The sequence below is a fragment of the Anas acuta genome, chromosome 25 (assembly GCF_963932015.1).
Source record: "Anas acuta chromosome 25, bAnaAcu1.1, whole genome shotgun sequence".
Classification (NCBI taxonomy): domain Eukaryota; kingdom Metazoa; phylum Chordata; class Aves; order Anseriformes; family Anatidae; genus Anas; species Anas acuta.
In genome coordinates, this window is record NC_089003.1 from 625785 (window position 1) to 650103 (window position 24319).

At 72.3% G+C, this 24319-nt stretch overlaps 5 protein-coding genes across 11 annotated transcripts; 2 read left to right on the forward strand and 3 right to left on the reverse strand.

Annotated features, from left to right (window-relative positions):
• Window positions 1-1113: 1113 nt before the first annotated feature.
• On the reverse strand, window positions 1114-10444 carry NFE2L1 (NFE2 like bZIP transcription factor 1). Of its 4 annotated transcripts, none has more exons than XM_068660660.1 (6): window positions 10289-10444; window positions 9241-9752; window positions 5919-6101; window positions 5269-5358; window positions 4733-4894; window positions 1114-4290 (listed from the first exon to the last, which is right to left on the reverse strand). In XM_068660660.1, the coding sequence occupies exons 2-6, from the start codon at window positions 9748-9750 to the stop codon at window positions 2947-2949; spliced, it is 2289 nt and encodes a 762-aa protein (XP_068516761.1). In that variant the 5' UTR covers window positions 9751-9752; window positions 10289-10444; the 3' UTR covers window positions 1114-2946. The 4 variants fall into 4 exon arrangements, with proteins under 4 accessions (XP_068516761.1, XP_068516759.1, XP_068516760.1 ...); XM_068660658.1 differs by having other exon boundaries at window positions 5919-6134; XM_068660659.1 differs by lacking the exon at window positions 10289-10444 and adding an exon at window positions 10059-10159 and having other exon boundaries at window positions 5919-6134.
• Window positions 10445-11377: 933 nt separating this feature from the next.
• Window positions 11378-13631, forward strand: COPZ2 (COPI coat complex subunit zeta 2). Of its 2 annotated transcripts, XM_068660699.1 has the most exons (8): window positions 11378-11854; window positions 12216-12284; window positions 12394-12475; window positions 12581-12672; window positions 12735-12790; window positions 12898-12975; window positions 13221-13272; window positions 13351-13631. In XM_068660699.1, the coding sequence occupies exons 1-8, from the start codon at window positions 11834-11836 to the stop codon at window positions 13444-13446; spliced, it is 546 nt and encodes a 181-aa protein (XP_068516800.1). In that variant the 5' UTR covers window positions 11378-11833; the 3' UTR covers window positions 13447-13631. The 2 variants fall into 2 exon arrangements, with proteins under 2 accessions (XP_068516800.1, XP_068516799.1); XM_068660698.1 differs by lacking the exon at window positions 11378-11854 and having other exon boundaries at window positions 12042-12284.
• A 1032-nt stretch (window positions 13632-14663) lies between these two features.
• Window positions 14664-18001, reverse strand: CDK5RAP3 (CDK5 regulatory subunit associated protein 3). Of its 2 annotated transcripts, none has more exons than XM_068660670.1 (14): window positions 17911-18001; window positions 17739-17796; window positions 17466-17597; window positions 17276-17376; window positions 17151-17199; window positions 16881-17059; window positions 16555-16691; window positions 16294-16438; window positions 15886-15996; window positions 15732-15804; window positions 15490-15578; window positions 15198-15403; window positions 14921-15092; window positions 14664-14847 (listed from the first exon to the last, which is right to left on the reverse strand). In XM_068660670.1, the coding sequence occupies exons 1-14, from the start codon at window positions 17914-17916 to the stop codon at window positions 14782-14784; spliced, it is 1524 nt and encodes a 507-aa protein (XP_068516771.1). In that variant the 5' UTR covers window positions 17917-18001; the 3' UTR covers window positions 14664-14781. The 2 variants fall into 2 exon arrangements, with proteins under 2 accessions (XP_068516771.1, XP_068516770.1); XM_068660669.1 differs by having other exon boundaries at window positions 15732-15807; window positions 17911-18000.
• On the forward strand, window positions 17014-20172 carry PRR15L (proline rich 15 like). 2 transcript variants are annotated; one of them, XM_068660705.1, is made up of 2 exons: window positions 17014-17154; window positions 19292-20172. In XM_068660705.1, the coding sequence occupies exon 2, from the start codon at window positions 19305-19307 to the stop codon at window positions 19593-19595; it is 291 nt and encodes a 96-aa protein (XP_068516806.1). In that variant the 5' UTR covers window positions 17014-17154; window positions 19292-19304; the 3' UTR covers window positions 19596-20172. The 2 variants fall into 2 exon arrangements, with proteins under 2 accessions (XP_068516806.1, XP_068516805.1); XM_068660704.1 differs by lacking the exon at window positions 17014-17154 and adding an exon at window positions 18367-18797.
• A 1234-nt stretch (window positions 20173-21406) lies between these two features.
• Window positions 21407-24086, reverse strand: PNPO (pyridoxamine 5'-phosphate oxidase). Its single transcript, XM_068660697.1, has 7 exons — window positions 23936-24086; window positions 23005-23129; window positions 22836-22935; window positions 22672-22725; window positions 22395-22523; window positions 22229-22299; window positions 21407-22144 (listed from the first exon to the last, which is right to left on the reverse strand). Exons 1-7 carry the CDS (start codon window positions 23978-23980, stop codon window positions 21979-21981), a joined length of 690 nt encoding a protein of 229 aa, XP_068516798.1. The 5' UTR covers window positions 23981-24086; the 3' UTR covers window positions 21407-21978.
• Between the last annotated feature and the right edge of the window lie 233 nt (window positions 24087-24319).

Sequence of the window (24319 nt, forward strand, 5' to 3'; positions counted from 1 at the left end):
GGGCGGGCTGCCAGCAGGAGCAGACACAAAGGTCCTGTTCTGCAGAGGCAGAAATAGCACCGCTGCCCCCACCACGCAGGGCTGGGCCCTTCCCTGAGCGCCACTGGGGCGGGGGAAATCCTCCGGGGTTTTTTTTTTGGTTTTCTTTGCAAGCCGATACTAAGTTCTAAAACAGGCCCTGAAGTAAGAGCTGAAATAAATCCCCCAGGGCCCGGGAAGAGACTGGAACCACCTCCGAGCGAGTATTTTAATGCTTTGCGTTCCCCTTGGCTGAGCTGTTCGCTTGTGTGGAGCTGGCCTGGGCTCCGCGCCCAGCTCCCGGCAGCAGCAGGCGAACGGCTCCGTGGAATGGAGGCAGGGAAGGGCCGGGCCTGCAGGGGACGTTCAGGCCCGGGGGAGCCGCGTTTGCCCCAAGAAGGCCTCGGTGGAAGGCCCAGAGGGCAGCAAAGCAGCACCGGTCATGGGTGTGGGCCTGGGAGGGGGGGGACACGGCTTTGGTGCCCCCCGAGGGCCTTGCTGGCTTTCAGGGGTGGGCTCTGCATGGTTAAGGCTCGTTCTGAGCTCAGGAGCAGCTGCACCCAATGCTGCCCACCCCCACTAGAGGCCAGGTGAGGGAAAGGCAGTGCCTGCTGCCAGCAGGGTGGGGTACCGGGGCCTTGGGGGGGCAGCTGGAACTAACACCCCACGGCTCCGGGTGCAAACTGCTCGGTGAGCCCCAAGGCAGGGGGGCTGAGGGCTTCCCCACCAGCCCAGCCCCGTGCTGGGGCCTGGATGTGGCTGAACCCGGGGCTGTGGCCAGGTGCCCGTTTGTGCGCCCTGGGGAGCGCCTCTGGGAGCCTGGGGCCATGGGGGGGTGAGGGGGGGCTGCACCCCTCTGCCTCCAGCCTCTTTCCCCTTCCACAAGCCAGGAGAGGCTTTCCCCTTCCCCTCCCCGAGGCCGGTACCTGCAGGGCAGCAGGAGGCAGACCCGACCTGCGCCCAGCTGCAGCACAGCGGAGGGAGCCAGGAGCTGCTGGGGGTGGGCAGGACCCAGGCAGAAAGGGTTTGGTTTCCCTGACATGCTTCAGCTTAAAAAAAATACTAATAGGCAAATAAAAAACATGAACCAAATACTTGTACAGTGAATAAGCCGTTTTATTTTTTTGTCCTGTGCTCACACAATCTCTCTTCTTTCCCTGACAGGTCACAGATCATTAAAATAAAGTATATAAGAGTAAAATAATTTAAAACATACACGCAGGGCTCCATTCCAACCTCCCCACACCCACATCGCCACCACTTGTGCTTCATCTCACGCGTAAGTAAAGCTGTTGGGTCGCAGGAGTCCGGGATGGGGGAGCCCCGCCGTGGCTGCCACGCGCCCCTCGGGGCCCCCCCAACGCCGCACCCCGAGCCGCAGCTCCTTTCCCCACAGCCTGGAAAAGGTGTGCCCACGCCAGGCGCCTTCCTTCTCAGCAGCCCTGCGCTGCCCCGGGCTGCTCCAGCCCCCCCGGCAGCAGCTCGCTTCCTCTGGCATTACCAGGTTTCCTCCGTTACCACCCGCGTCTCCGCGCCGCTCCCCTCAGCGCTACGCCCTCACCCCGTATCACATGCACAGGACTGGCTCCGAAAGCCATTTTAAGCTTTTCAGTTGCTGGTAAAGTCGGTACACTCCCAGCTGTGCTATATTGTAAATACAGCTTCTAGGATCGTCTCCATGGCGGAGACCAACAGTGATCAAGGCACTACCCCCACCCCCCTCCTTAAAACAAAGGAAGTCAGACCAACACCTAGGGACAGAAGAGAATCCTATAATGTGATCACACGGTTACACTGAATCTTTATGGCAAAGAGAACATTTAGCAGCTTTGAACGTTTGGGCTTCTCCCTTTTACTCAACACAAGCACTCTAGACCCTATAGGGAAAACAGGGCGGAAGCCCTACAAAATCAAAGCGCGGGTAAGGAACGGGAATCCTACCGGATGGCGAGTTCTAGAAGTGACAAGCCCGCGGCCCGGGGGAGGAAGGTGCCGCTCCTCAGGCTGTACCCGCCCCGCGCCCGCGGGCCCCGGCTGCCCCCACCCTCCCCACGTCCCCCCAAAGCGGTTCCTCGGCCAGTCAGTGGGAGAAGGCAGCGGCTGCATGCAGGCTACTGCGGTGCCTTCTCAGCTAACGCAGCCCAGCACGGGGCTGGCGCGGCAGTGACATGCTCTGTGAGTGTGGTGGGGATGCGCAGCGCACCGCTCCTCTTAACCCTTCCCAGCCCCCCCCTCCTGCCCCCCAGGAGGGCCTCACAGCCCCGCTCGGTGCCCCCAAACCATGCATGGGGAACCCTAAACCCACGGGGAACCCATGGCTCTCCCCCCAGCCCTGCCTGAGCTCCCTCAGACTGGAAAGGGTTAATGGAAGTCGCACCACTTGTGTGTTTCCATGTGTGCACTGGTCTGATCTAGGAAGGGATGTTGGTTAATCTGGAATTAAGTCAGGTCGAATCACACACACCGATGTCAAAACTGGTTCAGGAAAAGAAAAAAAAAAAAAAAAGAAAAACCCAACTACCTGAAATCACAGAACTTTGGAAGTTCAGAAAAATGTCTCTCCTATAGCTTAAGTTCATTTGCTTAAATCTCTTTCTTACTTAAAGCCAGTTTCTAACAGTAGTTTTTCCGCCTCTGCTGATCTCCCCACCAGTGATGCCAGCTTGATTCCTGCGCTCAAAGGATTCCAGGCTGTGGAAGGTGCTGGGCTCGCCAGTGCACTGTCCGCTCCTCCCCGTCCCTCCCCGCAGGGAGCCCTCAAACGCCGCGTGCAGCGCCCGCAGTCCCTCCTGTACACTGACCGGCAGCAGTCATGTTTGAGAAGATATAGTGGATAAGAAGGCATGAAAGTTCCTCTAAGCACTTCCAGGCTCAGCCCTTCTCCAGTTCTACCTTGAGCGAGTCTCCCGCTCCTCCCGCGTGCCCCCCTCACTTCCTCCGGTCCTTCTGTTTCCTCTCCTGCCGCCTGGCCTGCTGGTCGGCCAGGCTGCGAGGTATCAAGATGACGCTGCCGTCGCTGGCGTACTGCAGGGCGTACTGGTTGGGGGAGTAAGGTTGGCCGTTCTCGTCCCGCAGGCGGCCGAACACTTCCTGGTAGAGGTTCTGCACCTTTTGCTTCATCTGGCGGATGGACTTGAGGAACTCCACCTTCTCCCTGAGCAGTTTGGACTTGTCCCTCTGCAAGTCCTCCACGTCCCGTTCCAGGTTCAGGATGGTGTCCAGCTTCCTCTTGCGGCAGTTCTGCGCAGCCATCTTGTTCTTGCCTCGCCTCCTGATGTCTCGGATGAGGCTCAGCTGCGCCTCGCTGAGCTGGTACTTGGAGAGCAGCTCGTTGAACTCCTCCACGGGCAGGTTGATGATCTTGTCGTTGGTGAAAGGGATTTTCATGGCTCTGGCTCGATGCTCGTCCCTGCTCATCTGCTTGTCCAGGAACTCTGACGGTTTCTCCTTGCTGCTCTTCTTCCCCGCGCTGGGCAATTTGGGCTCCTCGGGATCCAGCGCCCCCGGTGCCATGTTGTAGGTGTGGTTGTGGCCAACGTGCTCCAGGTAAGGCAAGTAGTGGAGCTGCGACGGGTCCTGATAGCTCATGCGGCAGAACTTGCTGTACTCGGGCTGGTACCCAACCGCCCCTTCCGTTTCCTCAAAGTCCACGTTTTCAGAGTCTGAGCTGTAGCCGACAGCTCCTTCCTCGGAAAACGAGGAGGAGGAGGAGGAGGAAGAGGAGGAAGAAGAGGAGGAGGAGGAGGAAGAGGAGGAGGAGGCTTCTGAGCTGCTGAGAGAAGCGGGACTGTGGCCAGAATCCAGAGAAAGACCTGAGTCAGAGTCAAACTCCTCTTCCAGCTGCGAGGCCTGCACCGGGTTGAAACCTTCCTCAATAGCCAAGTCCATCAGGCTGATCTCATCCAGCATGGCTTCGTCCAGCAGGCCGCCCAGCGGGTCGGGCAGCTCGGGGCCGGCCGTCTCGTTGACTGTGCTGTTCAGCTGCGGGGGGAAGAAGATGCCGCTCAGGTTGGTGGAGCTGAAGGTGGTGTTGAGGCCGGTGGAGTTGTCCGGCGCCAGCTGGAGCAGGGCTGAGCTGCCGGCCATGGAGGGGCTTTCGATTTCGGAGCTGAAGAGGGAGAAGTCCTGGGAGCAGCTGCCCAGAGAGGCCTGATGCAGGCTGACATTCTGATTGATGGGAGTGTTTGGAGCGAGGCTGTAGTTAGAAGCCAGCAGGTCCCCGCCTGTGCCGTTGTACAGGGTTTCAGCGGTCGTGTTGTTCACTTCCATAGCCTGAAAGAGACGGGAAGCCCTCGGTGAACAAACCTCGCTCCAGCCCTGCCTTTTCCAGTGCCCTTCACCACCAGCACACGCCAAGGAGGAGAGGACAATGCTTCTAGATCCCAGGGAAGGAGCCGGAGCTACGTCTCCAGTGACCCCAGCATCGCCTGCCAGCTGCAGGAGGTTGACGACGCTGCCAGCGACACCCACACGGGCACACGGTGTCACTGCACAGACCGGGGCAGAACCAGAGCAGCTGCTGCTAACCCCAACCTGCAGCTCTCCGGGAATCAGGTGCTGGAACAGCCGCCGAAGCGACTTTAAACGCAGCTGAGCCGAAACACGCGCCTGGAAGGACAAAAACCTCCCCACAGACACCCCTCAGGATCCCCCCCGGCTGGCAGCAGCCGCCTCTGGACGCTGGTCCCACGGCACGGCCGCGGCGAGAGCTGACCTGCATCTCCATGATAGACATCAGGTCCTGCCACTGCTGCTCCAGGTCGAAGGGAGACTCGGTCTCCGGGAGGAGAGGAGACAGCAGGCTGCTCTGGATGCCCGCGGGCCGGCTCTCGCTGGGCACAGCTTCGCTCAGGGTGGAGACATCTGCAGCTGGAAACTAACCACGTGAGGCACAGTCAGTCCCCGGCTGAGCAGCCAGGAAGGCAGCCATCCCCGGGTGCCCTTCCACCTCCGCGCCGGCGACTGCTGCTCCTTTGTTCAAAGCGAACCGGTTGCAGTTATTCCTCCGCAGTTCGCTATGAACTAATTAGAAGCAAAGCCAGAAGTCTTTAATTAATTGTGACCACCCCCCGCCCCCCGCCGCTACTTTTGCGGGCGTGATGCCTGGAGCCTCCTTACGCAGCCTAACCCGATTTGCTGCCCGTTCTGCGGGCTGGGCTGGGGGCACGAGAGGCGCTGAAACCCCAGGAGCTAACGAGCACCGTCCGCAGGCTGCCGGCCATCGCCCCCTCTGCAGCCACCGCCGCTCACCTCCGAGTTCTCCCCGAAGGGGAAGGTGGCCTCCAGCAGCCTAAGGCACTCCTCCAGGGACAGAGCTGTCTGATCCTCCGCGCCAGGCACCTGATGCAAAACACAAGCGATCGTAGCCCCAGGATTAGGGAGGTGGTGATGAAAAACAAGCTCCTACAGCACAGCTTTATTGCAGCGCATCCAAAAAGAGCCGGAGGCCCCACCCAGTGCTTCGCAGCCTCCATCCTCCTGCTCCGGAGAGTGTCAGCGCTGCCCCTGAGCGCGCCGGGGGAGGGAAGGGAAGGCGCTCCCCGCGAGCCTCACCCCCTGCCAGCGCCAGCGCTCGGTTTCAGGCTGGAGGGGACTGCGCCTGCCTACGCTGCACCACGCCACTGCCTCGCCACGCAGCCCAGAGGCACAGCGCGAGCCAGCAGCCCTCGTCCTAGCGCCACGCCGGCAGCGCCACGGCCGTCACCCTGCCCGCCCCGCCGCAGCTCCCCGGCCCTGCAGGCAGCCCAGCCCGCGCCTCCCTCCACCGGCTCCTCCGGGCAGCCCTCGCCCTGCAGAGCCCCGCACAAAGTCACGCTCAATGCCACGCTCAATGCCACCACGCCGGCAGCGGGCCGTGGAGCCGGGCGCTGCATCGCCACAGGCACGGCCACGGGCGTTACCTGCGCAGGGAAGCTCTCCCCGGTCTCGCCATCCACTAGCAGGTTCCTGTCCAGGCCCTGGCTCCCCGCGCTCCGCCAGCCGTCCCCGCGCTCCCTCCCATCGCTCAGCTCTTTGTCCACTTCGCTCTCCTTCTGCCGGTGGCTGTAGTCAAAAATCTCTCGCCCAGCGCCGAGATCGATATCCTGTCTCCACAGGATGTCAATCAGATCGATGTCCTGAAAGGCACACAAGGTTTCCTGGGGCAGGGGCCGGGCCGGGGCCCCCCGCGCCCGGCCGGCAGCCCCCGGCCCCAGCCCGTTCCCGGCCCCGCTCCCGTTCGCACCATTCCTGCGGCGGGGCGCGGCGCCCGCTGCCCATCGCAGCCCGGGGCGCGGCCTCCCGGGGGCGGCTCTGCCCCGGCCCCGGCCCCGCTCCCGGCCCCTGCCTCTGCCGCTGCGGCGGGGCCGTGCGGGCGCGCTCCCCATGGCGGGGGCGGCCCCGGTGCGGCGGCGGCGGCGCAGGGCGAGGGGGCGGCCGGGCCAATGTGGCGGCGGTGGCGGCGCGGCGGCCGCCTTGCATCAGCCCCGTGGTGCGATCCCGGCCATTTGCATACGGGGAGGGGACGGGCGGGGAGGGGACGGGGGGGGGAGGGGCAGCGCCGCCGCCACCAGCCCCGCAGCCGCCGCCGCCACCTGATGCAACCCGGGCGGCCCCGCTCCCACCCGGCCCCGCCGCCCCCTCGCCGGTCCCGGCCGCACCCCCCCGGTGCCGCCCCGCCCCCCCGGTACCTTTCTCATGGCCCCAGCTGCCGCCCGGGCCGCGGCGCGCTCCGCTCATGTTCCCCGGGGGGGGCGGCGGGCCGGGCTGCCCGGGGCGCGGCGCCGCGCTCGCATCCCCGGCCGGCGGCGGGAGCCGCTCCCCGCCGGTGCCGCCCGGTCCGGTCCGGTCCCGCCGGCCACAGGTGCCCCCGGCCCCGCCGCCGCCGCCCCCGCCCCGCCCCGCGGCCCCGCTCCGGCCCCCGCCGCCCGCCCGGGCCGGGCTGCGGCGCGCCCCGCCCGCCCCTCCCCCGCCGTTACCTTGGCTGCGGCGCCGCCGGGCCCCGCCCCGCCCCGCCGGGATGCGGCGCCGCCGGGCCCCGCCCCCTCGCCGCGCCCCGCCCCCGCCCCGCTCCCGCCGCCAATCCCCGCCGCCGGCAGCCCCCGCCCCGCCCAATCGGCAGCCGCGCGGCGCCGAGCCCCGCCCCCAGCCCCGCCCCGCCCCCCCGCGGCGCAGCGGGGCCCCGCCCCTCCGGTGACCGGGGGGAGCCGCCCGCCCCCCGCCCCCCCCCCCCCCTCCGCCGCCTCCCCCGGCTGCGGCACGGCCCGGCCCGGCCCCAACCCCCCGGCCCGGCCCCCCCCGCCCCGCGGACGCCGCCGCAGCCCCGGGGCCGCGGCCACAACGGCCCCGCCGCGCCCCCCCCCCTCCCTCCCCGGCCGCACCGGGCGCGGTGACCTTGGGCCGCGGGGAGGCCCCGGGGCCGGTTGTTGGCGCGGCCTCGCCCCGCGGTGTCCCCGCGGAACCGCTCGGGGCCGGGATCCCCGGGACCGGCCCCGCCGCAGGGGGCAGGGAGGGGCCGGGCCCGGGGCTTTGTCCCCGCAGAGCCCCGCGGGACCGGGAGCCGACCCCGGGAGGCCGCGCCCCGGCCCCGGCCCGGCCCCAGCCGCCGCCGCCCGGAGCCAGCCCCGCGCCCCGGGGAGGCCGCACCGGCCCCGCACCCACCCGGCGCAGAACGGGGCCGGGCCCGGCGGGGGCGGGGGGGGGGGGTTACAACGGCACGGGGGGGGTGGGCACCGGGGCAGGGCCCTGAACCGGGACTCGGGGCTCTGGAGCGTCCCGGCAGCAGGCACAGGCCCAGCCCCGGGGGGAGGCGGTGCCGTGCCCGTGCCGAGGTGGGGCTGCCGGGCAGGAGCTCCCCGCCCCGGTGCCACCGGAGCCGCCCCGGGCCCTGAGCCTGGAGCTAAGGACTGGGAGGGGGCCGGGCGGGGCAGCCCCCGCACCTCAACGCGCCCGGCAGGACGGACGGACACCCAGACAGACGGACACAGACACCCAGCAGCCGTGCTCCGCCCGCCTGGGCTGCCCCCGGGCCCCCCCCCCGGGAATTCCACTCTGAGCCCGGTTCCTCCGAGGCTCTGGGGCAGGCGCGGCCCCAGCCAGGAGCCGTGGGCAGGGGAGGAGGAAGAGGAGGAGGAGGAGGAGGAGGAGGAGGAGGAGGAGGAAGGGCAGGCGGTGGCACCGTTCCGCAGGCCGCACGTGACCTTGCTCAGGGCACTCGGCAGCTTCCCCAGCAGGGAGCTGCCGCCCGGCCCTGGGGGCGCCTCCCAGGACCCCCCCCAGAGCGGCCGCGGGGCCCCGAGGGGTTGGGGCTCAGTCCCACAGCCCCGGCCACTCGCCCTGCGGCAGCACCACCCGAAGCACCGGCCAGCACTGGTTCACGCCGCTGGCTGTCCGCGGTGCCCGGCCTCCTGCTCAGCCACAGCCCCGTGATGGGCGCTCACAGCAGCCCCGGCAGCCCCCTGCAGAGCCCCCGGCACCCTTTGGGGACAGGCAGCAGGGCGGCGGGGTGGCTCCTGCCCTCTCCCTGCCCCAACTCCTCAGCAGCTCGCCTGAGCCCGGATCCGACCGATTTCTGAGGCACCAGCAGCGCTGGGAGCGGCCGGCGCTGCAACGCGGCACCAACGTGCTCACAGCATGGCCGGGGAGACGTCGAGGCTGAGCGCGCCGCGACAAAGAACCCATGCCAAAAAGGAACAAGAGCAGCAGCGAGCAGGGACCAGGGCCCGGTTGCGTCACAGCGTCTGAAAGGTTATGCCCAGGCAGAAAAATAAACCACTTTCCAGTTCACCTCTCCCCACCCCTCTGTGATGAAAACCAAGCCATAAACATCTCCCCTGGACGAGCTCCAGAGCCGAGTAACCCAACCACCCCGCCGACACCTGGGCCGGGGCTGTTACCCAACGCCTGTGTTTATTTCCCGGCGTTGTTTTATCGGTTTCACAACACAGAGCTACGTGCACACGCTGCGGCGCCGGCCCCGGCCCGTTCTCCCTTTCCAGTACCACTCTCAGACCGAGAACCAAGCCAACAGAAAGGACAAAAACGGCCCCACACACACCCAGGGCCTGTGACCACGCCGTGCCTCGGCCCCACCAGCTCCTGGGCAGGAGCCCGCAGCTCCCACGCGCCAAGCACACGCAAAGCCCCGCTCAGCTCCGACAGACACCGAAGCAGCGAGGGCCGGCCCGGCCCGAGCTCCCCAGGAGCTCCCCCTCCGTCCCCCCACGCGCCCGGGGAGCCGCCTACCTCTTTGGTCAGGTCCCCGTTCACCGGGGGAGCCACCGCTCCCAGGTCCTCCAGCTCCTCCCCGAAGCCCTGCTCGGCCCCGCTCTCCCTCACGCCGCCGTCGGGGCCGCTCCCATCCTGCAGGCCGCCGCCGTTCTCGAGGGCGATGCCGGCGCTGGGCTGGGTGCCGGACACGGAGCCCTCGGGGTCGCGGTGCACCAGCCAGGCGCTCACCTCGGTGCTGGGCACCTGAAACCTGTCCAGGGCCCTGACCTGGTTGAGCAGGCGGCGTGCCGTGAAGTAATAGTCCAGGTCTACGCTCTTGGGGTGGATGCCATAGCCGTCCAAGGTGTTGCGCAGGTTGTGGAACTGGGTCTGGGTGTAGGCCGAGCTCTGCCCGAGGATGATCTCCCGCAGGGGGGGCAGCTGCGAGGTCAGGTAGGTGTCCACGTCCACGCGGACACCGATCAGGCTGAGCAGGATGGTGAACTGGATGAGGCCTTCAGTGAAGTATTTCTTCAGAGAAAGCATTTCTGGGGGGGCAGGGGGGGGTTAAAACACAACAGCAACAAAACAACAACAAAGCAATCAAACAACAACAACCAAACACCGCCACCGGGCCCCGCGCCCCCCGGGCCGCCCCCACCCACAACAGCCCGGTTTGGGTGCCCGGAGCTCAGCCCCGGGCCGGCTCCTGCGGGCCCCGCCGGGCACCGGCACCGGACAGGGGCGAGCTCGGGGTGCCCGGGGGGGTCCCGGGGGGGGGCGCCCCCGGTCCCGCCGCGCTCCCGAGGGGCCGGGGACAGCCCCGGGGCCTGCTCCCGCGGCCGGGTCCTCACCGGCGGCTCGCGGCCGGGCCCCGCCGGGGCTCCCGGGCCTCCCCCCCCCCCCGCGGGGCACCGGGAGCACGAGGCCCCCGCGGCCCCTCCCCGCCCCGCCCCGCCCCAGGCCCCCCCCAGGCCTCGGCCCCGACCCCGCGGGCCCCGCCCGGGCCCTTCCAGGCCCCCCCCGCCCCCCGCGGCCCCCCCGCCCCCCGGCCCGGCCCCGCGCCCCCCCCGCCCCCCGCTACCCGCTCGCCGCCGCCGCCGCCGCTCGCTCCCAGCCCCGCCGCCGCCGCCGGCCCCGCTCGCGCTCCCCGCCCTGGCCCCCGCCTCCCCCTCCCGCCTCGCGCGGCCCCTCCGCCAATCGGCAGCCGCCGCGGGGAGGCGGGACCGGGCGGCGGCCCAATGGGCGGTGGCGGCGAGGCGTCGCTCCCGCCCCCGCCGCCGCCGTGACGGGCAGGCGGGGCGGCCAATCGGAGCGCGGAAAGAGACGATGGCCCCGGAGCTTCGCCCGGCGGCCGCGCGCTGGACCAATCGGCGAGGAGAAGTCACCCCGAGAGACCCGCCCCTCGCGTCATGACCGACGTGCCATCCGCCCAACGGGACGCGAGCATTCGGCCGAGCGACAGCGGCAGCCGCCAATCACGCGGCGCTCTGCAGCCAGCCGCCGGGCCGGTGGTTTGAGTGACAGCCGCGCGCACCAATCCCCGCGGCGCGGGCACCGCCCCAAGGCCCCGCTGCCGTTGCCATGGCGACGCCCGCCCCGGGCCCTCTCGGCCGAGGCCTGCGGGGACCCGGGGCCGAACCGGGCCCCGCCCCCCCCGGCTCGCTGGGAACGGCCCCGAACGGCCCCGGGAGGCGGCCCCGGCCCCGGCCCCGGCCCCGGCCCCCGCCCCCGGTGCCGCGAGGCTCCGCTGCAAGCGGCTCCCCCACGGGGGGGGTGTCCCGGGGGTCCCTGAGGCCCCAGCGCCCCGTACCGGGGCTCCCGGCGCAGCGCGGGCACGGCCCGGGGCCCTCCCGGTGCTCCCCGGGGCCTCCCCAGGCCGCCGCGGGGCCGGGCCCGAGGGGCGCTGCCAGCAGCAACCCGAGCCCCCCGCGTTATTTTTAGCCCCCCGCCGGCGCCGGGGCCCCGGAGCGGTGCGGAGCCGCCTGAACGCCGGCCCCGGGGCCGCTCGGGGACAGCTGCGGGCCCCGGCTCGGCACAAACACGGCCCGGGGGGGCTCGCGGGAGCTCCCCGGGGCTGGGCTGCGAGCGGCAGGGCCGGGCCCCGTTCCCGGCCCCGTTCCCGGCCCCGGCAGCAGCCCGGGGCGGTTGGGGCGCAGCCGGTGAGTCACCGGTAGGGCACGGGAGCCCGGGGCAGGGCGGGACCCGGCGCGGTGCCGACCCCCCCCCCCCCCCCGGCCTGCAGGGGGGGCATCCACTGGGGGAGCCCAAACCCGGCCCCCCCGGGGTGAGCCCAGAGGTGGGGGGGCTCCTCGCCCCCCTGCATCCCCCCGGTCACTGCCCTGCCCCGGTGCCGGTGTTCGGGGGGGAGTCCCCGGGGAGCGCCCCCCCCCCATAGCAGCCAGGCACTGCAGCACCTTGGGGTGCAGGATCCCAGCCGGGGGGGCCCCGTGCCCACCCCTCCCCTACTGCAGGCGGCCGGGGGGGTTCAGGGGGTCACCGGCTGCTGCCGGGACAAGGCCGGGGGCAGCGGGGCCAGGGAAAGGGCCCGGGGGGGCCGGGCCGGGCTGGGAGAGGCAACGTCAGCGCCGGGGGGGGGAACGGGGGGGCTGCCCGGGGCGGCAGAGCCATGGAGCCCATGGGACTGCCGGTACGGGGACAATGGGGACAGGACGGGAACTTTGTGCAGCCACTGCAGGACGGGGAGGAACGTGTGGGAAAGGGAGGGGGGAATGCGGGGGGCAGGGGCCATAAAGGGGGGGAATGGGGGAACCCCAGAAACGGTGGGAAAAGGGGAAACTTGGGAGCTGGGGGGTGACATGGGGGGAGAGGGGAGGGTGGGGAAATGGGGAGAGTGAATGGGGGGGCAGGGGAGTGAGGGAAGGTCCCAAAAAACAGAGGGGGGGGACCCCAGAGGGACAGGGGGCTGGGGGGGCACCGGTGCCCCCAGGCAGCGCGAGGCAGGCCCCAGCTGCAGCCGGCCCGGGGGGGCTGAGCCGCTGCGCCCCCAGGAGCCGTCCCTGTACACGGTGAAGGCGCTGCTCGTCCTCGACAGCCGCGGGCAGCGGCTCCTGGCCAAGGTGAGGCCCGGCCCCGGCCCCGGCCTCGCTGCCGTGGCTTCCCCGCTCCCTGCGGGGGGGTCGGGGCGCTGGATCCGGTCACCGTGCTGACCCCCCCCGCACCCCCCAGTACTACGACGGCAGCTTCCCCACGGCGCAGGAGCAGGCGGCCTTCGAGAGCAGCGTCTTCAGCAAGACCCGCGGGGCAGGCGGTGAGCACGGGGGGAGCCTCCGTGGTGGGGGGGGGGCTGGAAAAGGTCTGGGGTACCCAGGGACATGGCGGGGGGACAGGGGGGACACGTCCTGCATCCCCCCAGGGGAGATCACCTGCCTGGACGGCCTCACCGTGGTCTACAGGAGCAGCAGCGACCTCCTCTTCTGCGTGGTGGGGGGCCCCCAGGAGAACGAGGTACGGGGGGCTTGGGGGGGGGCCGGACCCCACGGGGCCGCGCTGACGCCGCTGTCCCGCAGCTGATGCTGTCGGCCGTGCTCAGCTGCCTCTGCGACGCCCTCGGCCTCGTGCTGCGGTGAGTGCCCCCGAGGGGACCCCGAGGTGGGCTGGGGGCAGCTTGGCCCCGGGGGGACACCGCGGGCTGGGACCCAGCGAGGGGACATCCTGGGGGCTCCCCCACAGGAAGGACTTGGAGAAGCGCTGGCTGCTGGAGAACCTGGACGGGGCCTTCCTGGTGCTGGACGAGATTGTGGACAGGGGGTGAGGCCGGGGGCAGCCCGGGCCCCGTGGGTGGCTGTGGGGTGAGCACCGGGGGGGCTGCAGGACCGAATGTGGGGCAGCCCAAATGGGGGTGCCCAACTCACCCCGCTGCAGCAGCCCCATCCCCGAGCCTTTGCCCAGGCCCCAAAAAACGCCCGGCACGGGGAGGGAAACTGAGGCAGGGCGGGGGAAACGGGGGGGCACAACCGGCACCCACAGGACGGTGCCGGCCCCGCTGCCCTCAGGGTGATCCTGGAGAGCGACCCCCAGCGCGTGCTGCAGCGCCTGGGCCCCCGGGTGAGTGCCGACCCCCCCACACTGCCCCCCACCCCCCACCTCCTCCCCGGCCCCCCCCAACCCTCAGCCTCTCCGCAGGCCCCCGAGCCCGCTCCCTACGGCTTCGTGCTCTTCGATTACCTGGCGGGCAGCCGCGAGCACGGGGGCGCGGGGGGCGCCGACCCCCCCAAGTAGAAGCACCCAGGGGCTGCAGCCCCCCCCGGCGGCCCCAAGCCAGCTCCTACCCCCGGCGTTAGGAACAGCGAGGGAACCGCTCAGGATCCCGAAGGAGACCAGGTTGGCCGCCCTCCTGCACCCCCCGTTGGGCCCCCGTGGAGCCCGAACGGCTCCGTGCGCCCCCAATAAAGCTGCTGCCCCCAGCGCCCCCACCCCCGCCTCTGCCCCCCTCATTCTGGGGGGCTCAGCCCTGCCGCGACCCCCGCCCGGGGCCCCCACCCGTGGAGGGCTGAGGGGCGAGCACCGGGGGGGCTGCCGGTCGCTGTGGGGTGCCCGTCCCGGTCCGTTACAGCCACACGGCACCGGCCCGAGCCCCCCGTGCCCCCCCCACGCCCCAGGACCCGGTTCCCCCCCCCCCCCCCACTGCCGCCGCCTCTCGCGCGACGCCCCCCGGCCGAGCCCCGGCGAGGATTTGCATAGCCCCGCCCCCTCCCCGGCCCCGCTCCTTATATGGCACCAGGCCCCGCCCCCTCCCCGCCAGGCCCCGCCCATCCCCGCCCGCCCATTCGCGGTCCTGCGGCGCCCCCTGCCGGCGGCTCGGGGCAGTGCGGGGGGGGCCGGGCCGCGCCCCCCGCCCCGGGACCCCCGGGGCCGCCCCCCCCCCGGTCCCCTTCCCCCTCCCCCGGCCCCGCGCAGCTGCTCCGCGCCCGCCGTGATCGATGGCCCCGGCCCGGCTGGGACGCGGCGGCCCCGGGCAGCAGCTGGCCGCGCTGCCCCTCCGGGGGGCGGCAGGTGGCCGCGCACAGCCCCCACCCCCAACCCCCCGGTCCCGGGGACCCGGCAGGGGGGGGCCCCGGAGCTGGGGGGGGGCGGTGATGGATGCCCCGGCCCCGCCTGGCCGCGTTTTGTGTCCCGGGGGGGGGGGAGGAAAAGCGGACAGAGGCAGAGAAAGGCGCCGTGTGCGCCGCGGGGCCGGGCCCCGGAGCCCCCCCGCGGGTCGGGGGCACTCACGGCCCCCCCCGGGATTTCCAAGCAGCGGTCGTGGCCCCCCCGCGCCGGGCGGTGTCAGCTCAACGGGAAGGCGTTAACGGGGGGGGGCCGGGAGGGGGCCAGACTCCAGCAGCAGCCCCCCGAGGACAGGCGCTGGGCTCTGGGGGCGGCCTGGGGGCTCCTCTCACCCCTGACCCCCCCTCTCAGAGACCCCCCCCCCAGGGGCGCAGCAAGACAGACACAGGGACGGGGCCTTGGCTTTATTGAGCAGTGCCCAGCCCACGGCCACCGGGAGCTGGGGAAGGACAAAGAGGAAGGGGGGGGGCCAGGACCCCTCGGGGGGGGGCCCAGGACCCCTGGGGCTCACAGGCAGACCCCCATCAGGTTCACCGGCCGCCCGCTGTAGCGCTTGGAGATGTCGGCCTCGATCTGCAGGACAGAGGCTGGGTGAGGGGGGGGGACAGAGGCGGGGGGGGGGGGGCAGCCCCCCTCTGTCCCTCACCAGCCGCTGGAGCTCCCTGGTCGTGTCCAGCAGCCGGTCCAGTTTGGGCTCCAGGTTGCCCTGCTCGGCCAGCGCCTCCTGCCGCTTCTGGCCCAGCGCCTCCCGCTTGGCCAGCAGCAGCTCCGCCTGCCTCAGCTTCTGCTGCAGCAGCTCGCTCACGCGGTCCACGTACCTGCAGGGGGGGGAAACAGCCCCTCCGTCACCCCCCCGTCACCCCCCTGCCACCCCCAGCCCCAATCCCCGGCTCCCCTCCCCAAGTTTCCCCCCGTGAGGCGACCTGGGGGAGGCGAGGATGGTGAAGAGGTGCTGCATGCGCCGCGTGCCCAGCTGGCCCAGCAGCGCCCGGGTGCCGGCCAGCAGCGAGGCCACGCGGGGGCTGCTCTGGCCCTGCAGCGCGGGGGGGGCCAGCTGGAACTGGCTGGCAGCCAGGACGTCGGCCTCCTCCTCCATCTCTGCCAGGCGCTGCGCCAGGAACAGCTCCAGCTGCGGGGACAGCGCTGCTGGGGGGGGCCCTGCCGGCACCCCCCACCACGTAGGGATGGGGCCCGAGCCGCCCCCCCCCCGCTCACCTCCATCAGCTCATCCAGGAACTGGTTCCGCGTCTCGGCGAGCTCCAGCACCGTCAGGGCCTCAGAGCCACAAGCGACCCCCTCGGGCACTGGGGGGGGGGTAGAGAAGGGAGTGCCCCGGCCCCACAGCACCGCTGGGCCCCCTGCCCCCCTCCCAGCTACTGCTCTGCACCCAGGGCACTGCAGGCAGGAGGGGCAGGGGGGAGTGGGGGGGGCGCAGAGCCCCTTCTGGCCATGCTCACCCTCGGTGCCAGCCTCCAACACCGCGATCTGGGCCCCGTCACCGTCACCATCACCCCAGTCAATGCCATCGTCCTGCTGCAAAACAGAGGACACCCAGTGAGGGGGGGCACTTACAACACCCCACAACACCCCGAGCTTGCGCCCTGACGTCACCTGGGGGCTGGGCTCCAGCGCGATGCCCCAGTCGATCTCGTCCTGCGCCCCCCCAGTGGCAGCACCGTCGCTTGTCCCACTCGGCTCCAGCGTGAAGTCTCCCCAGTCGATCTGTGGCGAGAAGGGCAACGACCCCCTGAGCCTCCCTGCACCTCCCCGAACCCCCCTGAGCGCCCCCAAGCCCCCCTGAGCCATCCTGCCCCTTCCCAGCTGGGAGCCTCCCCCATTTCTGCCAGCGGAGGCTGCCTCACAGCCCCCCCCATCCCCTGGCCACCAGACAGCCCCGGTCCTGCCGCTGCAGCAGGATCAGGGGCTGCAGGAAGGCAGCGGGAAGCTGGGGAGAGGCAGATCCCTGCTGGTTGCTGCCGGCCTCCCCAGCCCGCTGCAGCAGCGCAGGGCCACACGTACCGCATCCTCCTTCGGCTGCTCCGGTACCTCCTGCACCTCCGGCCGCTCCACGCGCACGGGCTCGAGCCCCGTCCTCCACTCGTAGACGGTGGTGTTGCCTCTCCGCCCCACGTGCCGCAGCAGGGGCAGCACCGGCTCTGCTGAGCTGGGGGGCGCCGCAAAGACTTCAGTGTCAGGTGCAGGGCAGGGAGCCCCCGACGCCCCCCGTCCCAGCAGGGTCCCACTGGGAGACACCCCCGGGTGTTGCAGCCCCGCGCCCACCTCTCGCAGACGAACTCCACGCAGGCCTCGTACAGCTCAATGGCCTCGGTGAGCGCGCTGGCCCCCGCCCCGATCTCGGAGAGCAGCGAGGGCAGCTCCTTCACCAGGGCCAGCAGCTCCTGGCGCACATTGTCCCCCTGGGGGCAGAGCAGGGATGTGTTGGGGTGGGGGAGCAAAACCCAAACACCCCCGGGCAGCTTCGCCCCCTGCTCCCAGAGCTGGGCAGGGGCAGAGGCGTCGCCCTCCACCCGCAGCTCCCCCAACGGGCAGCACGGTGCTGTGGGGACACCCCCGGGACACCCCTGGGACACGGGATGGGGACTCACGGTGATGCCGTACTGCTTGCAGGAGGCGTAGAAGCGCTCGCGCAGCTCAGCGGCCGCCAGCTGACATTCCTCCTCGCGGCGTGCGAAGTCCTGCTGGGCCTGCTGGCAGCGGCTGATCTGCTTCCGCAGCGCGGGGGCCTCGTAGCTGACGCTGCGCACCAGGAGGCTGGCGAGCTCGGCTGCGGGGCGGCGGCGGGGCCCTGAGCTGACCCGCGGGGCCCTGCCGGCCCCATGGCAGCCCCCCCTGTGCGCCCCCTCCCCGGGGCTCACCCAGGTAGGTGTTCTCCTTCTCGTAGAGCGCCACGATCTCCTGCCAGTCCTGCGGGGAGGCAGAGGAGGGGGGTGGCAGGGCCTGGGGCTGCTGCCGGCCCCTCCCGGTGCCGGTCCCCGCTCACCTTCATGCGCTGGGACGAGTAGCGCCCGAACAGGTTCCTGGTGGAGGCCTCGGTGCCCCGGAGGATCTCCACGATGCGCAGGCAGTGGAAGTAATGCAGGGCTGCGGGGGGCGGCGCCGTCACCGGGCCGCCCCCGCACCGGGACCGGGCCCGGGACGAGCCGCTCCCCGCCGCACACGCGTGGCCTCACCGCTGCCCGCCAGCAGCTGCCGGATCTCCGGGTGCTCGGGCATGTCCCGCAGCGCCGCCTCCATCCTCTGCCGCACCAACCGGGCCTGCGCCTGCCACCGCCGCCCGCAGTGCCGCCGGTCCAGCAGCCAGTCTGCGGCACAGCGACGGGCTCGGCGGGCCGCACCGGGACACGGGGCCGGGGGGGAGATGACGGCCCCGGTACCGGGACGGCCCCGGCCCCACCCCCCAGCCCCAGCCCCAGCCCCCGGCCCCGGCCCCGGCCCCGCCGTACCGAGCAGTTTGCTGGTCTGGATGTCGATGGGCACGGCCCGGTAATCCTGCGGCGGGGCCTGCGGGCGGCACGGGGGGGGAGGGCGGAGGTGGCACCGGGACCGGGACCGGGACCGGGACCGGGACCGGGACCGGGACCCTGCCCCCTCCCCCCGCCCCTCCCCGCTCCCCACCTGCATCGCTGCTGCCGCCGCTGCCGCCGCTTCCGCTTCAGCTCCGTCCGCCCCGCCCCCCTAGCAGCCAATCCCCGCTCGGCTCCCGCCGCGCAGCCAATCGCGACGCGCCCTGCCCGGCGAGCTGCGCCCCTCCGCCAATCGGGTGGAGGCAGCTCGGGGGCGGGGGGAAACAGTGCCACGCGCCGCTGTTCTGATTGGCGGAGAGGAGGGAGCGCCTGACCAATAGGAGCGGGGCTCCGCCGAGAGGGGCACTCAGGACGGAGCGCAGTGCGCATGCGCAGTGCCGCGCGGGCGGCAAGGAACGGGCACGGGGCAGCACCGGGATGGCCCCGCCCCCAGCCCGTGTGGCCCCGCCCCCTCCCGGTCAGACCACGCCTCCATCGATCCAGGCCCCGCCCCTCCCGGCCAGGCCCCGCCCCTCGCCCCCCGCTCCGTGCCCCCGCCGCTCCTTCCCCCCCCCTCCCGGTGTCCCCCGGTGCCCCCCGCAGCGCGGCGCTACCGGGAGACACCGGGGGGCTCCGGGGGCTCCCTCCGGGCCCTGCCCGGCCCCAGCCCCGTGCCCCCGGCGGCACCGCGCCCCCCCCGGCCCTCCCCGGGCCCGTCCGGTACCGGGGGGCCGAACCCGCCGGGAACCCCCCCGGGGAGCCCGGACCGGGGCCGTTGCTCGGGGCCCGGGGCCGCCGCTCCCCGTCATGAATATTCAGCGCTGCGCGGCCCGGCCCCGCCGCCTGCCCGGCGGGAGGGGTTTGGGCGCGGGTTCACCTTGACTCGCGGCGGGGCAGCGGCAGGTGCGGGCCCTGCCCGGTGCCCGGTGCCCGGTACCCGGTGTGCCCGGTGTGCCCGGTGCCCGGTGTGCCCGGCCCACGGCGGGGCGGGAGGCGCAGGTACGGGCAGCGGCGAGGCTCTCAGGGGGGCGCGGGGCGCTGCCAGCCCGGCTGTGGGCACCTGCCACCGGCGGTGCCACCGGGCACGACGCGGCCCCAAGGCGGGGGGCCCCGAAGCACCGGGGGTTGGGGTCACGTCCCGGTGCCGGGTGACGCAGGGGCCTCGAAAGCCGGCGCCAAAAACACCACCGGGGGCACGGGGGCAGCGCTCGGTGGCTGGCAGAACCGGGTGGGGGCCGTGGGATGGGGGCTGGTGTGTGGGGGACAGAGCCCGGCACGGGGACCCCCAGCACGGGGAACCCCCGTGGCCGCCCCGCTGCCCCCGCAGCACCGGGGCTGGGACACGAGGCCCCGGCCCCCGCCAGCTCCCGGCTGCTTCCCGGTTCCTGTTTGCTCCCGGGGCCGCCGCCAGCCCTGCAGGGGGGCAGCCGGGGACACGGCAGACCCCGGTGCTGCCGGCCCCTTCCCGGCCGTAACCCCCCCGTCCACCCCAGGCGCCCCGCGGCCATGGCCGAGAGCCACAGCTGGTGGAAGCTGACCTTCCTGCGGAAGCGCAAGTCCATGCCCCAGGTGCTCTACGACAGCCCCGACGTCCACGCCGGCGACGGCCCCGAGGGTAACGGCGAGGGGGGGACGCCCGAGTACACCGCCCGCCTGGAGAAGATCGTGGACAAGAGCAGCAAGGGCAAGCACGTGAAGGTCTCCAACTCCGGGCGCTTCAAGGAGAAGAAGAAGGTGCGGGCGACGCTGGCCGACAACCCCGGCCTCTGCACGGGCAGCGAGCGGGAGGAGAAATGAGGCCGGGAGGGGGCACGGTCCCGCTGGGTCGCGGCCCCCCTGCCCCCTGCAGCCCCCCATCCTGCTGGGCTCGGGGCCGGTGACACGATGGAGTGGGGGGGCTCGCTGCGGGGCTGGCCGGACCCCCCCCAGCACCTCGGCAGGAGAAGTGACTCGGGTTGGACTTTATTGAAGCAGGAAGCCACGAGCCTGGGGGAGCTGCAGGAGCCCCGGCCCCGGCGGTAACACCGGGCAGAGCCCCGGGGCTGCCCCCACCCCGCGCTCCGGCCGACACCGGGCCCGCTGCTCCGATCTGGATCCAGCCCCAGGCCCGCCGGACGGAGCAAACCCTCAGGGAGCGGCTCCTGGGGGGACCTGGGGGGGCCGCGCTGTCCCCGCGCTGTCCCCGCCGTGTGCTGCCCACCCCAGGACCTGCTCTTTGCTCCCGGAAGGGGAGAGCCGCGCACAGCCGGTGGCCGGGCCGCCCTCGCAGCCCCTCCGCGTGTTTGTTTCTTTCCTTCCCTCCCCTGGGAGCTGCGCCCTTGGTGAGCTGTCGCTGCTGTTCCGTGTCAATAAAGCCGGGCTGGGAACAAAGGCAGCGCGGTGCCCGGTGCGGCTGCCCCGGGGCACGGGGCCGGTGGCGGAGCTGTGCCACGAGGCACGGGCGGTTCCGGGCCCCGGGGCTGCTCCGGGGAGTCCCCGGCCCCGGGGAGGCACAACCGCACCCGACTGCGCACGGAACGGGACCGGGACCGGGCAGCCCCAGCACGCTGCGGGCCAGGGGCTGCACCGGGGGCTCACCCTCCCCCCGGAGCGGGGGCAGCCACACGCCTGCAACAAGGCCCCGGCCCTCGTAAAACCCGACCCGCGCCAAGCCAGACCCCTTCCCTGGCACAAGGCCCCTGCCGGGGCAGCCCAGGCTTCCCAGCAGCTCCCGCCCCGGGGCTGTTTGCTCTCCAAACACACTCACAAGGTGCTCTTTGTGCTCTTTGTGCTCTTTGTGCTCTTTGTCCCGTGCTGGCAGCACCCAAGGGTTCCTGCCCCAAAGGGACAGGAGAAGGGGGAGGGTGCGTGGCCGGCACCCAGCGGCTGGTGCCACCCATTACGGTGGTGCCGGGGCTTCCAGCGCCGTGGGGGCACGCAGGGCGAGAGGTCGCAGTCTGGGGTCACCCTCTGTGGTGGGCACCCAGCTGAGCCCCCAGTCCTGCACTGGGACACGCAGCCACCTGCTGGAGGTGCCACCAGCCCCATGTCCCTTCCTCCCTACCCCAGACTGTCAGGCACCGTGGTGGCACCATCCCCATCCCCATCCCAATGCATCCCACCCCACCCCACCCCATCCCACTCTGCGCCACCCGGCCGGGCTTGGCCCAGCTCCAGGGGGTTCCCGGCTCTGGCACGGGACCCGAGGTGACAGCAGCGCCTGAGCCCTGCGGGGACACGGAGCAGCCCTGGGCTGGGCACGGCCGGGGAGCTGCCGAGGGGCAGGGGAGGTGCTGCCCCCCCCCGAGCAGCCGGCGGGCTCGCACAGCCCCACTGCACCGGGGGCTCCGCTCCCCCCCAGGGGACCCCCCGGCTGTGGGACCCCCGCAGCAGGCCCCAGGGACCCTCCTGCCAAGGCCGCGTGTCCCCACGTTGCCCCCCAGCAGGGCCCGATCCTGCCCTGGGCGCACACGGCTGGAGGGGGTGAAGGTTTTGGGCCCCGGTTTCGCTGGGACGCGGCCCAGGAGGCGGCGCGGGGCCGGGCGGGGCGGCAGCAGCCTCTGCCAGGGAGCGCAGCCCAGCCCAGCCCGGCTCTGCTGGGTGAAGATTAACCCCCGGCCACGCACGGCTCCGCTCAGGCAGCATTTATTGCTCCCGAGCCGGGAGGAAGCAGCGCGGAGCAGGCAGGGCACAGGCGGGGGCCCAGCAGCACACGGCCGGCCACCACCCCCCGCGGGGACAAAGCCACAATTAAGTTAATTACTGCACGGACTGAGCGCACGGCGCGGCTCCAGCTGGAACACGAGGCTGGATTGGTCCCAGCAGCACAGGACGAGGGCAGGGGATTCACGGGGCTCTTTCCTGGTCCCCACGTCGTTACCATAATTAATAAGTCATCGCCATGATTAATTAGCCACCAGCAGCCCCAGGAGCAATTGCTCCCCGCATGCAGGTGGGGGGAAATGGGGGGGTTGTGGGACGGAGCAGCCCCCGCCTGCGGCAGACACGAGGGGGCTGCAGGGCCCGGGGACTCCCGGGCACCCCGAAGCCCAGCACGAGTCTCTCCGGCAGGGCAGAACGAAGCCACTGCACCCGGGGCACGGCGGGGACACGGAGGGGGGACACGGGGGGGACACGGAGGGGACACGTGGGGGACACGTGGGGGACATGCAGCGGGCTTGGCACAAGTAACGGGGCAGCGTCAGGGGGCGAGGCGCTCGAACACCCACTCGCCCTCCCCGCGCCGCGTCATGGGCCCGGGGGGCTCGGCGCCGTCCCGCAGGCGGCGGAAGACGATGCGGTCGTGCAGGCGGCTGGTTTGGCCCTGCCAGAACTCCACCACGTCGGGCTGCAGGATGTAACCGCCCCTGGGGGGGGAGATGCGGGAGGTGAGGGGGTCCTGCAGCACTGCACGGCCCCGGGCTGCTCCCGGACACCCCCGGGCGGCTCACCAGTCCTCCGGCTTCGGCACCGGCACGTCCCGGTACTTCTCCTCCAGTTCCGCGTTCCTCTGCATCAGGTACTGCGGGGCAGGAAGGGGCCGGGGCTGGAGCGGGGCAGGGGCAGGGGCAGGGGCAGGGTCCCGGCTGCCATCGGAGCCCCAGCCCCGCCGCTCACCTCCCTGTCGGGGATGACGGAGCTCTGCCTGCTGGCCACGGCCCCGATCTGGCTGCTCCTGGGCCGGGAGTGGAAGTACCGCTCCGACTCCTCCTCGGACAGCCGCCGCACCGAGCCCTCGATCCGCACCTGCACGGGGCAGCCTCAGGAGGCAGAAGGGGCCGGGACCCTCCTGGAGAGCCCCAACCCCGATGCAGGAGCCCCGAATCCCCCCCAGTTTGGGGCTGACACCGCGCTGGGGACACGGCCCCGTCCCCCCGCCACCCCCGGGACGCACCTGGCGGTTGAGGGGCTCCCAGTAGAAGACGAGCGAGGCGAAGGGGTTGGAGTCCTGCAGCGGGGCAGAGCCGTCAGCGGGCGGGCGGCCCCCGGGAGCACCCCAACACCGGGGGGGGCTCATCCCGCAGCCCCCCCCCTGCCCCCGGTGCCCCCGGTGCTCACCAGCTCCCTGCCCTTGCGGCTCTGGCGGTTGGTGAAGAAGCGGAACCCGTCCGGCCCGAAGCCCTTCAGCAGCACCATGCGGGCCGAGGGCTTCCCGTCCCTGCGGCGGGAGGCGGCGGCGGTGAGGGGGCGGCGGCCGGGCCCCCCCCGTGCCCCCCCCCGGCCTCACCTGCTGCAGGTGGCCAGGCACATGGCGTTGGCCTCGCCCACCGCCGGGCACCGCAGCGCCTCCGCCAGCCAGGCCCCGAACTGAGCCACCGGGTCCCGGGACGCCAGGTGCCGCTCCTCGAACGCCTGGGGGGGAGGACGGGGACGGGGCCGGCGTCAGAGCCCCGAGAATGGGCACGGGCCCGGACCCAGAACGCCGGTGACCCCCGGTGACCCCAGGTGACCTCCCATACACCCCAGCCCCCCCGTAACCCCCCGGCCCCACTGCCCCCAGCCCCCCGGTAACCCCCCGGTACTCCCAGCCCACTCCTGTTGTCCCCTGCCCAGGCAACCCGGGGGTCCCCCGGTGACCCCAGATGACCCCCGGTACCCCCCAGTACCCCCAGCCCCCCGGTAGCCCCCAGGTATCCCCCCGGTACCTCCCCGGCCCCGCTGCCTCCCGGTAGCCCCCCGTTACCCCCAGCCCACCCCCGTTGCCCGCAGCGACCCCTGGTACCCCCCAGCTCCCCCGGTAACCCCCCAGCACCTCCCCGGCCCCGCTGCCCCAGGCCTCCCAGTGGCCTCCCGGTAACCCCTCAGCCCCCTGGCGGTCACCCGGTGCCTCCCGGTAACCCCCCGGCCCCACCGCCCCCAGCCCCCCGGTAACCCCCCGGTACCCCCAGCCCGCCCCTGTTGTCCCCGGCCCCCCGGGGGTCCCTCGGTGACCCCAGATGACCCCCGGTACTCCGCAGTAACCGCAGCCCCCCGGTAACCCCCCGGCGGTCACCCGGTGCCTCCCGGTATCCCCCCGGTAACCCCCCGGTACCTCCCCGGCCCTACCGGCCCCGGCCTCCCGGTATCCTCCGTTCCCTCCCGGTTCCTCCCGGTTCCTCCCGGTTCCTCCCGGTTCCCCCCCGCCTCCCGGTGCCTCCCGGTGCCCCCCCAGCCCCCACCTCCTGGGCCCCCCGGTATTCCATCCTCATTGCCCCCAGCTCCATCCCCGCCGCCGTCCGAGCGGGGTCTCCCCGCGCCGCCCCCTCCCCCCGCCGCCGCCCCGCCCCGGGGCGTGGCCACGCTCGGGCCCCGCCCACCGAGCAGCCAATGGGGAGCCGCGCCACGGCCCCGCCCCGGCGGGGAGCGTTCAGCCAATCAGGATGCGCGGGGCCGGAAGTGGCGCCCGGGTGTAAACAACACCGGGGGGGCCCTTAAAGGCGCAGCGCCCCCAGCGGGGAGCACCGGGGGGATCCGGGGCCGGGCCCTCGGGAGCAGCCCCGCCCCCTCCCCGGTGCGGCCCTCAGGGTGGGGGGGGGCTCCGCGGGCACAGCCGGTGTGGAGCA

What these genes read in the sequence shown, in the direction of transcription:
- PRR15L (XM_068660705.1), top strand. Translation starts at nt 19,305, where the DNA reads ATGGCCGAGAGCCACAGCTGGTGGAAGCTGACCTTCCTGCGGAAGCGC.
- NFE2L1 (XM_068660658.1), bottom strand. Translation starts at nt 9,750, where the DNA reads ATGCTTTCTCTGAAGAAATACTTCACTGAAGGCCTCATCCAGTTCACC. An exon ending in ACGGGGACCTGACCAAAGAG is followed by an intron (nt 6,135 to 9,240) that starts GTAGGCGGCTCC and finishes TGTGCCTTTCAG; the next exon opens with GACATCGATCTGATTGACAT. An exon ending in GGGAGAGCTTCCCTGCGCAG is followed by an intron (nt 5,359 to 5,918) that starts GTAACGCCCGTG and finishes GTTTTGCATCAG; the next exon opens with GTGCCTGGCGCGGAGGATCA.
- COPZ2 (XM_068660698.1), top strand. Translation starts at nt 12,063, where the DNA reads ATGGGGGGGCAGGGGAGTGAGGGAAGGTCCCAAAAAACAGAGGGGGGG. An exon ending in GGCAGCGGCTCCTGGCCAAG is followed by an intron (nt 12,285 to 12,393) that starts GTGAGGCCCGGC and finishes CGCACCCCCCAG; the next exon opens with TACTACGACGGCAGCTTCCC. An exon ending in CAAGACCCGCGGGGCAGGCG is followed by an intron (nt 12,476 to 12,580) that starts GTGAGCACGGGG and finishes GCATCCCCCCAG; the next exon opens with GGGAGATCACCTGCCTGGAC.
- CDK5RAP3 (XM_068660669.1), bottom strand. An exon ending in CGCTGGAGCCCAGCCCCCAG is followed by an intron (nt 15,808 to 15,885) that starts GTGACGTCAGGG and finishes TCTGTTTTGCAG; the next exon opens with CAGGACGATGGCATTGACTG. An exon ending in CCAGGGAGCTCCAGCGGCTG is followed by an intron (nt 14,848 to 14,920) that starts GTGAGGGACAGA and finishes TCTGTCCTGCAG; the next exon opens with ATCGAGGCCGACATCTCCAA.
- PNPO (XM_068660697.1), bottom strand. Translation starts at nt 23,980, where the DNA reads ATGGAGCTGGGGGCAATGAGGATGGAATACCGGGGGGCCCAGGAG. An exon ending in GCCGCAAGGGCAGGGAGCTG is followed by an intron (nt 22,726 to 22,835) that starts GTGAGCACCGGG and finishes GCCCCGCTGCAG; the next exon opens with GACTCCAACCCCTTCGCCTC. An exon ending in GTGCCGAAGCCGGAGGACTG is followed by an intron (nt 22,145 to 22,228) that starts GTGAGCCGCCCG and finishes CTCCCCCCCCAG; the next exon opens with GGGCGGTTACATCCTGCAGC.